The following is a 13,092-nucleotide window of genomic DNA, read 5'->3' as shown; positions in this document are numbered from 1 at the left end:
AAAAAAAGCAAGGTTCTTCCAGCTCACATAGTTTCAGAAAAGGTGTTCTAAAACTATGACAGCACATTCTCAGAAATGTGGGGATATGCATCCAGGATTTAATATCAGGCCTGCAGCTTCAAAAAGCTACACTTACTTCGGCTTCCCGTATCATGTGCAACCTGACCTACGTTAAACAAAAAATAAGTGGTTCTTGTAGGTTATCCGGGCTGTGTAACCATGGTCTTGGTATTTTCTTTCCTGACGTTTCGCCAGCAGCTGTGGCAGGCATCTTCAGAGGAGTAACACTGAAGGACAGTGTCTCTCAGTGTCAAGTGTGTAGGAAGAGTAATATATAGTCAGAAGGGGGTTGGGTTTGAGCTGAGTCATTGTCCTGCAAAGTATTAAAGATAATGTGCAAATCATTGTCCTGTAAGAATCAAGATAATGTGCTAATGAGGGTGTGGTATGTTAATGTGGAACCATTGTATCCTGAAGTGATCTGTTAACATGTGGAATCCAAGGCTAATCCGCATGGCTATTGTGGACTGTAGTCTTTGTTAGTCTGGAGGTTTTCAGGACACGAAGCCAAGCTGAAGATGCCTGCCACAGCTGAAGATGCTGGAAAAGCTCCAGTGACTGAAGCTGAAGATGCCTGCCACAGCTGCTGGCGAAACATCAGGAAAGAAAATACCAAGACCACAGTTACACAGCCCGGATAACATACAAGAACCAATGAACTCTGACGGTGAAAGCCTTCGACAAAAAATAAGTGGCACAGAACAAAAATTAAACCAAGTCTGACAAATCTGAACGAAGTTCTGGCAAAACTTCTCACAATGAAAAGAATGTAATATGGGTGAATTTTTAACTCTGCATTCCCCACCACACATGTTTAATAGTGGTTACCTTTCAGTGGTTCCGGTCACATTGTTGTCTTATAAGATCACGCACTAAGACTATCTAAATGTCAAACAGTAGCCTAGCAAAATCAATAACATCAATTTCTACAGGGCCCAATTAAGCCCTAGAAAGACCTAATGCTGCAATTTGCTGATACTACGCTAATGAAAGCCTAATCAATAACCTCAATGAGAATGCACAGGGGATTCCATGTAGGAAGTATAATAATTTTTTTTTAATTCACAAGATCCATAAACACAAATAAAACGATAATGATAATCTTTACAGAACCTACAGCGTATTATTGTTTAAATTCTACTTGAGAGTTCGCTGAAAACACCAAATTGGCCAAAGAGGTGGCAAAAGCAAAGCAAAAACTAGGTTGAAAAACAATACCATGCCAAACACTACCAGGTTTTGAACTTAGGACCCCTCAGTCTGAGGAAGGGAGCTTGTGGCTCAGAGGTAGAACATCTGCTTTGCCTGCAGAAGTTCTCCCTGACATGCCAGTGGCCTGATTCTGGTGTTTTCTGCATGGCGCCAGGTTTGCATGGTGTCTGTGTTAATGCTAAGGCTGCTGATGTCGCACAGGGGCAACGGGGCTTCCACATGGCAGGTTTCCCTGCATTTTCCCTGCCCCAGGCTCCTGGCATTGGCCACCTCCATGTCACTGGAGCTTTTCCAGTTTCTTTTTTAAAAAATCAACAACTGAATAGCATTATAACGTTTGTATACCCTTGATGGAAGAACAGTACACTCCTTCTATCTGGGATGGTCATCCTCTTCCACCGAGTGCGCAGGTTCAGGAGGGTCGCACATGGAGCAGTGAGGGAGGTAGGGGACACCCGCCTAGCCAGCCAGATCAGCCAAATCAACCCTGGCGATCAACGGGGTAACATGTTGCAGCCAGATCGCCCTCACGGCCGCATTATAACGTTATAACATTTTCATCAGCTTCTCATGGGGGGAAAAGTCTCTAGCCCCTTTCAATGTGTAGATAACGCTTTTCTCAAAGATTTGCCTTATTTTAATGTAAGCTTGGAATTCATAGAACCTAATAAAGACATTTTTATAACATCACAACAATTTAATTATATTCAACTGTTAAGTACAACAAAAAACCCTCCCCAACGATAGGGGGAATGGCTACCATGGGGACTGGGACAGGAAAAACGGCTGCTGCATGGGCGAGACTGGGAACATCCTGACTTTCCTACCCAGATGGCGGTCATGCAGGCTTTCATCTTTCCAAAAACTTTGCAGTAAAGCAGGTTTGAGAAAGATCTGAGAAAAGCCAAGGGAAATCCAGGAGGTGCATAAAGGCACTGATGATACCATAGGGAAAGAAGGGGGGGGGAACCCATTTCCCAACAGTTTCAAACCCATGCGGAAAGGTCACAGGAGGCCTGAGCAAATAATCCTCCATGCTTTCATACAATGTGTGTAAAGGGGCAACAGGTACAAGCACAGTGGCCCTGCCCCCCCATGTGTGATCACCACATTTTGAGCATAGCATCTATGAACAGAAGAAACAAAAGAGTTGGTTTTAATACCCCCATTTTCTCTACCTTTAAGGAGTCTCAAACCGACTTACGATCGCCTTCCCTTCTTCTTCTCGCTACAGGCACCTTGTGAGGTAGGTGGGGCTGAGAGGGAGGGACTTCAACGCCATAGAGTCCAATTGCCAAAGCGGCCATTTTCTCCAGGGGAACTGTTCTCTATCGGCTGGAGATCAGTTGTAATAGCAGATCTCCAGCTGGTACCTGGTGGTTGGCAACCCTATGTACACACTTCAGTGGGGCGAGGGAGGGGGATGGGATTTATAAACTACATGCTGACAAAATCATAACTCTAGCAACATCTGCTGGGTCTGATGAACATCTTGCCCCCAAGAAATAAAGTCAGAAATGTATCATAAGTCTAGGCAGCATTCTGCTTTTCAGTCCTCTGAACAGAACGGATATGGTTTCATTCTCTCTAAAGGCTGCTTTCCTGTCATTAAGACCCTCTTCTTCCCTGCAAATACTGCAAGCCATTTAAAAGCAACTACTTCAGCAACAGCTCGAATGCCTTTTTAAAAATTCAGATTGAGCAGGTTGGGACTGGGGGAATTTATAGTAGGAAAATACTGAGTGAAAATGAAAGTAAGAAGTGTTCAGTGAAGGAATCGACCCAACTTTTATAGTACTTCATGAATACGGTTGCCAACTACCAGGTAATAGCTGGAGACCTCCTGCTATTACAACTGATCTCCAGCCGACAGAAATCAGCTCACCTGGAGAAAATGTTACGATCAAATAATACTAGGAGTGTACCTGTTAAAGCCCGCAAGAGAAAGCAGAGGAATCCTAATCCAAGGGCCATTCTTCTTTAAGGAAGCAATGCCAACGCTGCTTTCAGCCAACCTTCTGGAGACCTTCACTGCAAGTTTCTTCTGATACTCTTTGATGTCCAGTTGGCAGCCTCCTAGTATCAGAAGAGGGGGGGGGAAAGAGATCTGACATGAATATTAATTAGAACATCACAGAGCAATCGACAGGATAGGATGAGTTTATGATGATCCCCCCCTTGCAGTGAATATTTATAACAGGTTGGGAAAGGGGGAGATAAAAATGAAAAACAGCAAAACTGGGCATTAGGTTTGTCATTCTTTAAAGCCTTGGTGGTGGAAAGTGCTGTCAAGTCACAGCCGACTTATGGTGACCCCATAGAGTTGTTCAAGGCAAGAGACATTCACACGTCCTTTAGGTTCTAAGGCACTTCAGGCCATGCTTCAAGCTGCTCTACAGAGCACTTACAGTGCAAGCCTAAAAAATACTTTCCTGGGAGGAAACCCCACTGAATAGACCTGAGAGGAATTCTGAGTAGACCTGTTTAAGATTGCTGTCTTGCATTGGAAACCCTAAGCAGAGCTAAATTCTTCTAAGACAACAGAAAGACTATACAACTTTGGTTGCAAACCTAACACTTTCCTGGGATAGGGTTGCCAACCTCCAAGTACTAGCTGGAGATCTCCCGCTATTACAACTGATCTCCAGCCAACAGAGATCAGTTCCCCCTGAAAATGGCCACTTTGGCAATTGGACTCGATGGCATTGAAGACCCTGCCCCCAAAACCTCCCACTGGTGGAGAAGAGTGACCTGGCATCCCTATCCTAGAAGCAAGTCCCTTTAAACAAAATGGAAGTTACTTCTGAGTGGACCTGTTTAGGATTTTTCCCTTTGCGTAGGATTGTACTGTCAGACAGGATTGTAACGTCAGATTGTACTGTCAGTCTTTGCTGCTGCCAATAATACCTCTTGGCTATTATTGGATTATTCTATAATTTTTCAGCTTCTCAAATGTCCTATTCAGGCACACCGGAGGCTCATATTATCTCATGTTTGATCTTAGTTCCAGTAAACATGGCCAGCCAAACAGAACCCAGATGACAAGTAATTATCAGGCGAAAATAAAAACCGGCCAACCAAGCAACTCAGCTAAAAGGGTTCGTAATTGTATTCTAGATGGACTCCCAGCCCATGAGATATGCTCCAAATTCTCCATTGCCAGATAATGCAAAAAGAAAAAGATGCTTCATTTCAAGGGTGCTTGGCAACAGCAGTTACGACAGCCTGCCATTCAACAAATGACAGGGTTAACTACTGAAGCTATCATGAATATCCCAGGAGTTCTATAGTCAGAAAGGTTCTACATTTGGGTTAGGCAGCCCACTAAGAGCCAGCCACATTAAAAGCCAGCAAACAATGTAATCACTCGGCTGAGACATTAACATGCCGTTATTAAAAAGATTTATGTTGTTTCTCATGGTAAGCAGAACCTAGACCCCCATTGTTCGAGGAAACCTGCTGCTTCAGAAGCAGACCGACCTCAAATGCCCAAGAGTAATTTAATACGCATGGTAATAGACAGCTGATCAAAGGCCAAACACCAGAAATAATAACCCAAGCTCAAAAACGGCCAAAAACATTCTTGACATATGCTTAGCAGAAAGTCCCAAAATTGGAGAAAATCCAATTTTTATATACTGTTGGGCAAACTCCCCTTGGCATGGCTCTGCATTAAGCTTCTTTTTTTTAAAAATCAGGGGGGGCTTCCCCCCCTCCAGCCCTAATTTCAGAATTTGAAACTCAACATTGTCCACATGACAACCTGATGACAAGGCCTGAATACCTGCCTCCCCCAACTCCCCCCTGAGCATTTAAGATCTGGATTATGTTTTCAGACAGAGAAAACCGGGGGGGGGGTCATTTTGGAACACAGTTAAGCATTACATGCTTCATAAATTCATATTCTGCAGCAGCTAATGGTTAATTTTGGCAGCATTACTAATCTTAACTGGCAGGTCATTTCTGAAAGCAGCAGGGCCTTCAATTTCTTACATTTTAATTTCTCCTGGAGGTAACAGATTACAACACTGCAGGTTACTTTTTAAAAAAAATATCAGTCTGTGTTCTTTTCATATTTCCAGTTTGGGAACAGGAGGAGGGCAGGCTTGTATTAGTTAAGACTCAGTTGACTGCAAAAATAATTTTCTTTAACTACCAGTTACAAAATGCTCGCACTTAAGGAAAGCAATTATACCTGTCAAAATTAAATATTCAGATTATAAAGAGCTCATAAATTTTTATGACTCCTCCTGGGTTACAGAGATTGCCATATTCAGGAAACCATAAGCATTCATAAATTCCATTGGCTCCAACATGATTTAAGAACCTAAGAACGTAAGAAGAGCCTTGCTGGATCAGACCAGTGGTACATCTAGTCCAGCATCCTGTCTCACACAGGGGCCAACCAGTTATTCTGGAGAGCCAACAGCAGGGCATAAAGAAACCTTTTACTGTTGCCAAATTTTTTGCAACCCCCACATTCAGTTACGCGACCCCACATGGGGTCGCAACCCGCAGTTTAAGAAGCTTTGGACTAGAATGCCTCAGACTCAAACTCCTGAAAACCAAAGAAACTGTATTAACTCAAGTTCCATCATCACCACTAAAGCCCAGCCAAACGGAGACGACACTAGAAGAACTGCATCCACTCACCTTTAAAGAACATCATAAATCAGAAACACAAATCCCTGTAGAAACCTACTCCATTCCAACTGCCCCTGTATCTTCTCAATCTGATGTTCTTAGTGACCCTGATGTTAGTGGAATGGAACATGGTGCTAATGACCCAGTGCCCCTTGAACCTGATCAAGGGGGCTGCCATAAGTCTTATTAAACGTATGACCCAAGCAAGGCCAAGGTCATATGTGTACCTGATCACTGGCGCAGTTGTAGAGGTAGCAAAATAAAATGGGCGGGACTTAATATGGAGTCATCCAATGGGCTTGGATGGGCAGAAATGGGCTTGAACAGAGCAAAAAATATGGTTAGTCAACAACTTATAGACATCGAATTGCAGAATGAGAGGGCTCTTCTTCCAAGACCATACAGATTACTAAAGAGTTGGGAGGGATTCTCTTTGGCTCCTTATCTGACCTCCATCGCTTTTACCAAATATCGATGGGCTTTTTCAAGAGCTCGTTTTTAATGCCTTTCCGTCAGCCTTGCTCAGCGGGAGATTCCAGCACTTACCTTTGGAGTCTAGGTTGTGCCCCTGTAACTCCGATATTGAGACAATTGCCAATATTTTATTGTATTGTGAATTTTATCAGGATATCAGAAATAGGCTGATTTTGCCCTCGTTGACCGGAGTTTTTAGACATTCAGATGATTTTATTATTAAATATTTACTTGAGGATAAAGATGCCAACATTTCCTATATAGTGGCAAAGTTTTGTTACATTGCCACTGGAGTGCGACGAGCTCAGGTCGGCACATCAAAATTGTAAACCTGGCTCTGTATTGATCAATGTTAACAACGTTTATCTGCTGGTCAAATGACTGTAAATAAATAAACTGAACTGAAACTGTCATCCAATGAGATGTAGGGCCAGGAACGAGAGATGACTATGAAAAGGAAATGAAAAGCGTCTGAACAGAATCTACTGAAAATCAAGAAAACCCCATCAAAGAAGGGTCACCCCCATCTAAGTGGTGGGCTGCAACACAAATTGAATTCACCCCCATATAGCGTACAACCAGGTCAATGAAGCAGATCCACTGAGGGGAAAGCCAAGATGCACTGACTTTGACATTGAAAAAAAAACACAGTTGTATCAATGGTTTCTCAAGTCGCTGACATTTTGAGTAACGACAGATTGCTGCCTCTTCCCACTTCAAGCAAAAAATGGAAACCAAACCGTAAGGGGGGGGGGGAAGAGTGCAATTATCTATGGTGACTCATCATGGGGTGACTGAAAATTATATCACCTTTGGTGTCCTTAAACTGCTTAATGCTCACCAGAATCAACACAGTGACCTTATACAGTTGAAGAAGGACTTCTGGTCCATAGTTCATTATTAAGTTTGATAACCACATGGAGCTCTTGTTCCCATTCACTTCAAAGGAAGGAACAGTGCTGAAACATTTTTGTTTTTGTTTTTTGTACACAAGGTGTGGTCACCCCACTGGAGAGGAGGTAAGCTCCAGGGTCCATTGGAAGCCCACCACCAATGATGAACCACTGGATTGGGTCTATAGTCTTTCTTTTGCTTCAACACCCACTTTTGAACTGCTATTGCTTGCTTGCAGGGGAAGGACTAGATAGGGCTGCGAGGTGTAGTGGTTAAGAATGGTGGTTTGGAGTGGTGGACTCTAACCTGGAGAACCGGGTTTGATTCCCCACTCTTCCACATGAGCGGCGGACGCTAATCTGGTGAACCACGTTTGTTTCCCTGCTCCTCCACACAAAGCCAGCTGGGTGACCTTGGGCTAGTCACAGCTCTCTTAGAGCTCTCCCAGCCTCACCTTCCTCACAGGGGGTCTGTTGTGGGGAGGGGGAGGGATGGTGATTGTAAGCCAGTTTGATTCTCCCTTACGTGGTAGAGAAAGCCAGCGTACAAAAACCAACTCTTCTTCTTCAATCCACACCACACCCACCTTGTAAAGAGGCGGTTGATGCAGCAACATTTAAAAAGGGATGCCCAAAATTCTTATTGGTGTGGAGACAACACTTACAGGCATTTTCAATGGGGTACGCCAATCTGAAGAGAGCAATTTTCAAAATCCAACGCACGTTATAGCCAATACAGGCTTCCCTTTCACATTTCAAATTAAAAAAAAACTAAAACAATTTAAGCATCACAACACCTGCGTCCTCACCATCAGCACCTACCCAAACCCAGCAGAAGTAAACACATGCATGACATTTTGGAGTATTTGCACCATAATTCCATTCAATTTAAATGGTAACTGGAATGTTTTAGATATTGGTGTACTGGCATTCTAACCCCACACTGCCCACAAGCATTCTGAACAATTTAATTATCCATCCTTCCTAAGCCAAGTATAAAATGGGGAGACGATGATCTGCAATCAAGAAATCATTTGCTACTGAAGTTCCCCTGAGACAACAGGCTGCAAGCAGCCAAGGGAGCCTGCAACTTGCTGCTACACCTGCACTGCTCCTACCCCTTCCAAAAACGTATTTTAATGAAACAAGCCGGTCCTCAGCATTTGCAGCCGGCCTTTCTTGAACTTCTGCATCATGTCGCTGAGCAGGAGAGGGGGACCAGGGCGAAAACAGGCCGGGTGCGGCTGCCTGCATGTCACCCTGTGGCAGGAGGAATACAACACACAATGACTCTTCGATGTGACCCTCAACGCAGATTTTGGCCAGAATAAGCTGCAGCAAAAGGGGTTTCATGCATTATAATTTATTGCAGTCCTTGACCAGCATTACAAAGTTAAAACATCATTAAAACAACAATAGTTCAGTACAGCAACAAAAATAGCTGCATGAACATTTGAGCTAGTCCAATGGGTTTAAAACTCTGCATCAGCTTTAATATGGTTTCCCCGTGTCTTGCATATCCCTAGACAGAATTTGGCTACTTGTCTGGATACCCAGTGCTTTCTATCAGACAACAGATATTCCAGTTTAGCTGCATCAGATTAATCAAGAAGCCCAATTAACACCGGCTGGAGATATTTCAATCTGAATATTGTCGAAGGCTTTCACGGACAGAGTTCATCGGTTCTTGCAGATTATCCGGGCTGTGTGACCGTGGTCTTGGTAGCAAAATGTCAGGAAAGAAAATACAAAGACCACCGTCACCCAGCCAGGATAAACTACAAGAACCGATATTTTAATCTGGTTTTGCAAATTGCTCTTCAGCTATGCGTACAAAAAATGAAATGCACCCCCCCAACACACACACACACCCCTTAGGAACAGACACTTAAAAATAAAATTCACAGTGGGTAGCCCTGTTAGTCTGTCTGCAGTAGTAGAAAAGGGCCAGAGTCCAGTAGCACCTTAAAGACTAACAAAAATATTTTCTGGTAGGGTATGAGTTTTCGTGAGCCACAGCTACCCTACCCGAAAATATTTTTGTTAGTCTTTAAGGTGCTACTGGACCCTTGCCCTTAAAAATAAAAAGCAGGGTGCAAGAAGACCTACTCGTTTGCAAACGTTTAAAACAAGCCACTCCAAGGGCTGGTTAAAGTCTGATCTTACACGCATCTGCACAAGGAGGCAGGTTCCCCAAGACGGATCCAGCAGCACCAAAACGAGAAATCGAAGCCAATGCAGCCCCGCCAGATCTCCAGCTGGATCGAGCCCCACCCAACCCCATTAACAACACCACTCGCTTGCTTTCTCTGCATGCACCAGCAGCATCTACGGAGGAGAGAGGGGACAGCCCCGGGTTTCCTTACCTGGCGGCCGCTTGTCTCGTCTTCCAGGATGGAGAGCACCTTTGGCCGAGGATAAAAAGCGGGTGTGGGCACGACAGGCAAAGGGGAGGCGGTGGACGCCTGGCAATCTCGGTCTTGCTGCTTGCCAGGAAAGGGGGGGAGAGAAGCAAGAGATGGAGCGCCCGCTGTCCTCGCCCAGCTCGCTTCTCCAGGCAGCCGCCAGCGCGCATTCGCTGTGCAGACCGACGCCTCCCTGCGCTGCATCCAAGCCCCGCCGCCAGGGGGCGATGGCCGAGCGTCGCCCACTCCGTTACAGAGTAACTGGGGAATATCCAAGAGGGGGAAACGGGGGCGGGGTAGGGACAGTGCCGGATTGACGCATAAGCTAAACAAGCTATAGCTTAGGGGCCCACTCTCTTGGGGCCCCCCCCCAAAAAAATTTAAATGAAAAAAAAAACTGGATGTACCTTTCCAAAATATAAGATAAAAAAACAAATAAAATAAAACCTACATACAGCAACAGTGTTACGCTATGTGCAAATGGCTTTAGATACCTATTAGGTCCATACATTAAAAAGGTCAAGGTCCCCTGTGCAAGCACCGGGTCATTCTTGACCCATGGGGTGATGTCACATCGTGACATTTTCTAGGCAGGCTTTGTGTGCGGGGTGGTTCGCCAGTGCCTTCCCCAGTCATCTTCCCTTTACACCCGGCAAGCTGGGTACTCATTTCACCGACCGCGGAAGGATGGAAGGCTGAGTCAACCTTGAGCCGGCTACCTGAAACCGACTTCCGTTGGGATCGAACTCAGGTCGTCAGCAGAGCTTGGGCTGCAGTACTGCAGCTTACCACTCTGCGCCACGGGGCTCTGAAATTACCATTAATTACCGTATAGCATATATTCCAACACAAAAAACAGCGACAATTTGTTGTTGACAAAGGACAGCTGGACATCTAAACGGCCTTCAATAGCTTAGGGCCTCATCAAACCTAAATCCGGCCCTGGGTGGGAAGTAGGCTGGAAGGGCTGGCTGCGAAAAGAAATGGGAGAGCTAGAAAGTGTCACATTGGGTCACTGAAGTCAGTGGGGTTCAGTAGAGTGTAACGTAACCCTTGGGGTGTCACTGTAAAGTGCAGATATCTTGAATGAGGCGAGATCATTATGTGTGTGTGTGTGTGTGTGTTAAGTGCCGTCAAATCGCCTCCGACTCATGGCAACCATATGAATCAATGTCCTCCAAAATGTCCTGTCTTTAACAGCCTTACTCAGATCTTGCAAATTGAGGGCCCTGGCTTCCTTTGTGGAGTCGATCCGTCTCCTGTTGGGTCTTCCTCTTTTCCTGCTGCCTTCAACTTCTCCTAGCATGATTGCCTTTTCAAGTGACTCTTGTCCTCTAGTAATGTGACCAAAATACAATAGGCCTCAGTTTAATCATTTTAGCTTCTAGGGTCAGTTCAGGCTTGATCTGATGTATAACCCACAGATTTGTTGTTGTTTTTTTAACAGTCCAGGGTATCCTTAACGCTCTCCTCCAACACCACATTTCAAAAGAATCCACTTTCTTCCTATCATTTTCCTTTTATTTCAGGCTCTTTCAACCGTATTTGTCTTAAGCACAAATACATAAATTAAAATAAGTTAAATACTATAGTATACAAATTTAAAATAGACAACAGGAATAATTTAGGATTCTTAAAATGCTTAAACATTAAAATCAAGGTCATTTGACCAAAATTTTAAATTGCTCTACAGTTTTCTTCATTGTCTAGCTTTCACAACCATACATAGTATATAGGGTATACTACAGCATGAATTAACTTGAGATCATAATGAGACTTCAGGTTAAGTCACTTTAACAACCCTTTGTATTCACCTGTAGGAGGGGGAGGAGCCTGTTTTAAAAGGATGGAGCATTTATTTGAGGTTATGCACCTAGGCTAATTCACAGTAGTGACTTTCCAAAGATCATAGTTAGTGTAATTGGCATACCTCCACCTTCGTTTTAACAAGTGCGAGGAGACACTTTGAAGAGGTATTTTAATCTTAGGTTGTAAAAGGGGGCCGAGGGACTCTACTTTGTATAGTGGGGCAATTTCTAAGGCAGGTGGAGCTGGCTGCCATAGACAGGGCATAACGCTAACAATACAATCCTAAACAGTTAAGCCACACAATGATGGTACTTACACGGTAGAGACAATACCTTACTGTTGCCAGCAATTCCTGTCTATCAGGGACAGCGCAGAAGGCCTCAATAAGCTTTGACTGTGCTATTTAATCAAATGAAGTTAAATAATAACTTTCCTCACACACGTGCCTATGTACCAGGAGAGATGGTCAGTTAGCTTGGGGCGGTAGTGTCACAAATCCTAGCTTTTATTTTTTAACAAAAGTAGACAAGATGACCTGCTTCGTTTTGTCTGTAGGTCAAAACCTTTCCCTTTTTTTTTTTTTTTTTGCCAGAAGCCAGCTAGTATATGAATTTGAAATTCCTGTAATAAGCACATTGCAATCAGACGTTGGATTTGGTTAAATGATGTGAGACACTTCTTCCAACTGGCTACAATGGTCCACAGAGTGTGAAAACAACACTGCTCTAATTTTTACTGGACCAGCATTTCTTGGGTGTTTGCATCCTAAACTCACCATCCTCTGGGTCAGGTGTCAACACCATGTTTTCACACTTCCTTATAACTGGCTTTTTTCCTTCCTTTTATTGGTTAATGGACAAACTTGCAAGGCAGTTCTAATGGCTTAGCTTACAAAGCACTGAGAAACTGGCATAAACTTAGATATTTTATCAATCTGTCAGTAGGGGTTGAGAGAAAAAAGCTAGTTCAGAAAGCATGGTTGTACTTCCTGTTTCCTCCAGGGTCCAACCATGTGGCCGATACTATCTCACAAATGACCTGATAGGGCTATTCTTATGGGACTCATAAACCTGGGATCCTCACTGGTATAGGAATGAAGCTGCTTGCTTATAAAGTTTAGTTGCCTTCAAAAGTTTTGATTTTCCTTTTATAATACTATGCTTTTGAGATTCTTTACATTTTGGTCAGGATATTTGCACATTAATATTAGGATCTTTTTAATGACATGTTTTCAGCAACCTACTGAACTGTTGAAATGGTGGCAGTATAGTCAACGCTTTAACAGATTTTTGTGAACCATTGGTTGGGACTCAGAAAGCCAGGTTGGAGGCGCAGAAGTTTAGGCTAAAACACTCTTTGTGTATCTCCAGAGGCTTGGGTTTTCCAGTGGGGATGGTGTTTGCACATTCATAGAAAAAGAGTAAATAAAACCCATAGGTCAGTTAGATCCATGGAAAACACATTCTAAACATGTGGACTTCCTGTGTGCTGGAATACTGCAGCAACAGTTTGGGAAAGCATTCTCAGCTACTCCATCTGTTTGAAAGTCCAGGGATACATAGACCAGGAGTATCTCCAAGACTTTTAGCCAAAGG

The 13,092-nt window shown here is 43.8% G+C and overlaps 1 protein-coding gene across 1 annotated transcript in view; it reads right to left on the bottom strand.

Annotated features, from left to right (window-relative positions):
- Positions 1–3,246, bottom strand: part of KIAA0319 (KIAA0319 ortholog) — a 37,806-nt gene extending 34,560 nt beyond the window's left edge. Inside the window, exon 1 of the mRNA XM_056854260.1 lies at positions 3,198–3,246. Within this exon, the coding sequence (XP_056710238.1) occupies positions 3,198–3,246 (49 nt within the window). The remainder of the gene's footprint in view (positions 1–3,197) is intronic.
- Positions 3,247–13,092: the final 9,846 nt, after the last annotated feature.

This window comes from Euleptes europaea, chromosome 8 (assembly GCF_029931775.1).
Source record: "Euleptes europaea isolate rEulEur1 chromosome 8, rEulEur1.hap1, whole genome shotgun sequence".
NCBI lineage: Eukaryota > Metazoa > Chordata > Lepidosauria > Squamata > Sphaerodactylidae > Euleptes > Euleptes europaea.
Note: the sequence above shows the minus strand (reverse complement) of the source record. Positions and strands in the feature narration are given on the sequence as shown.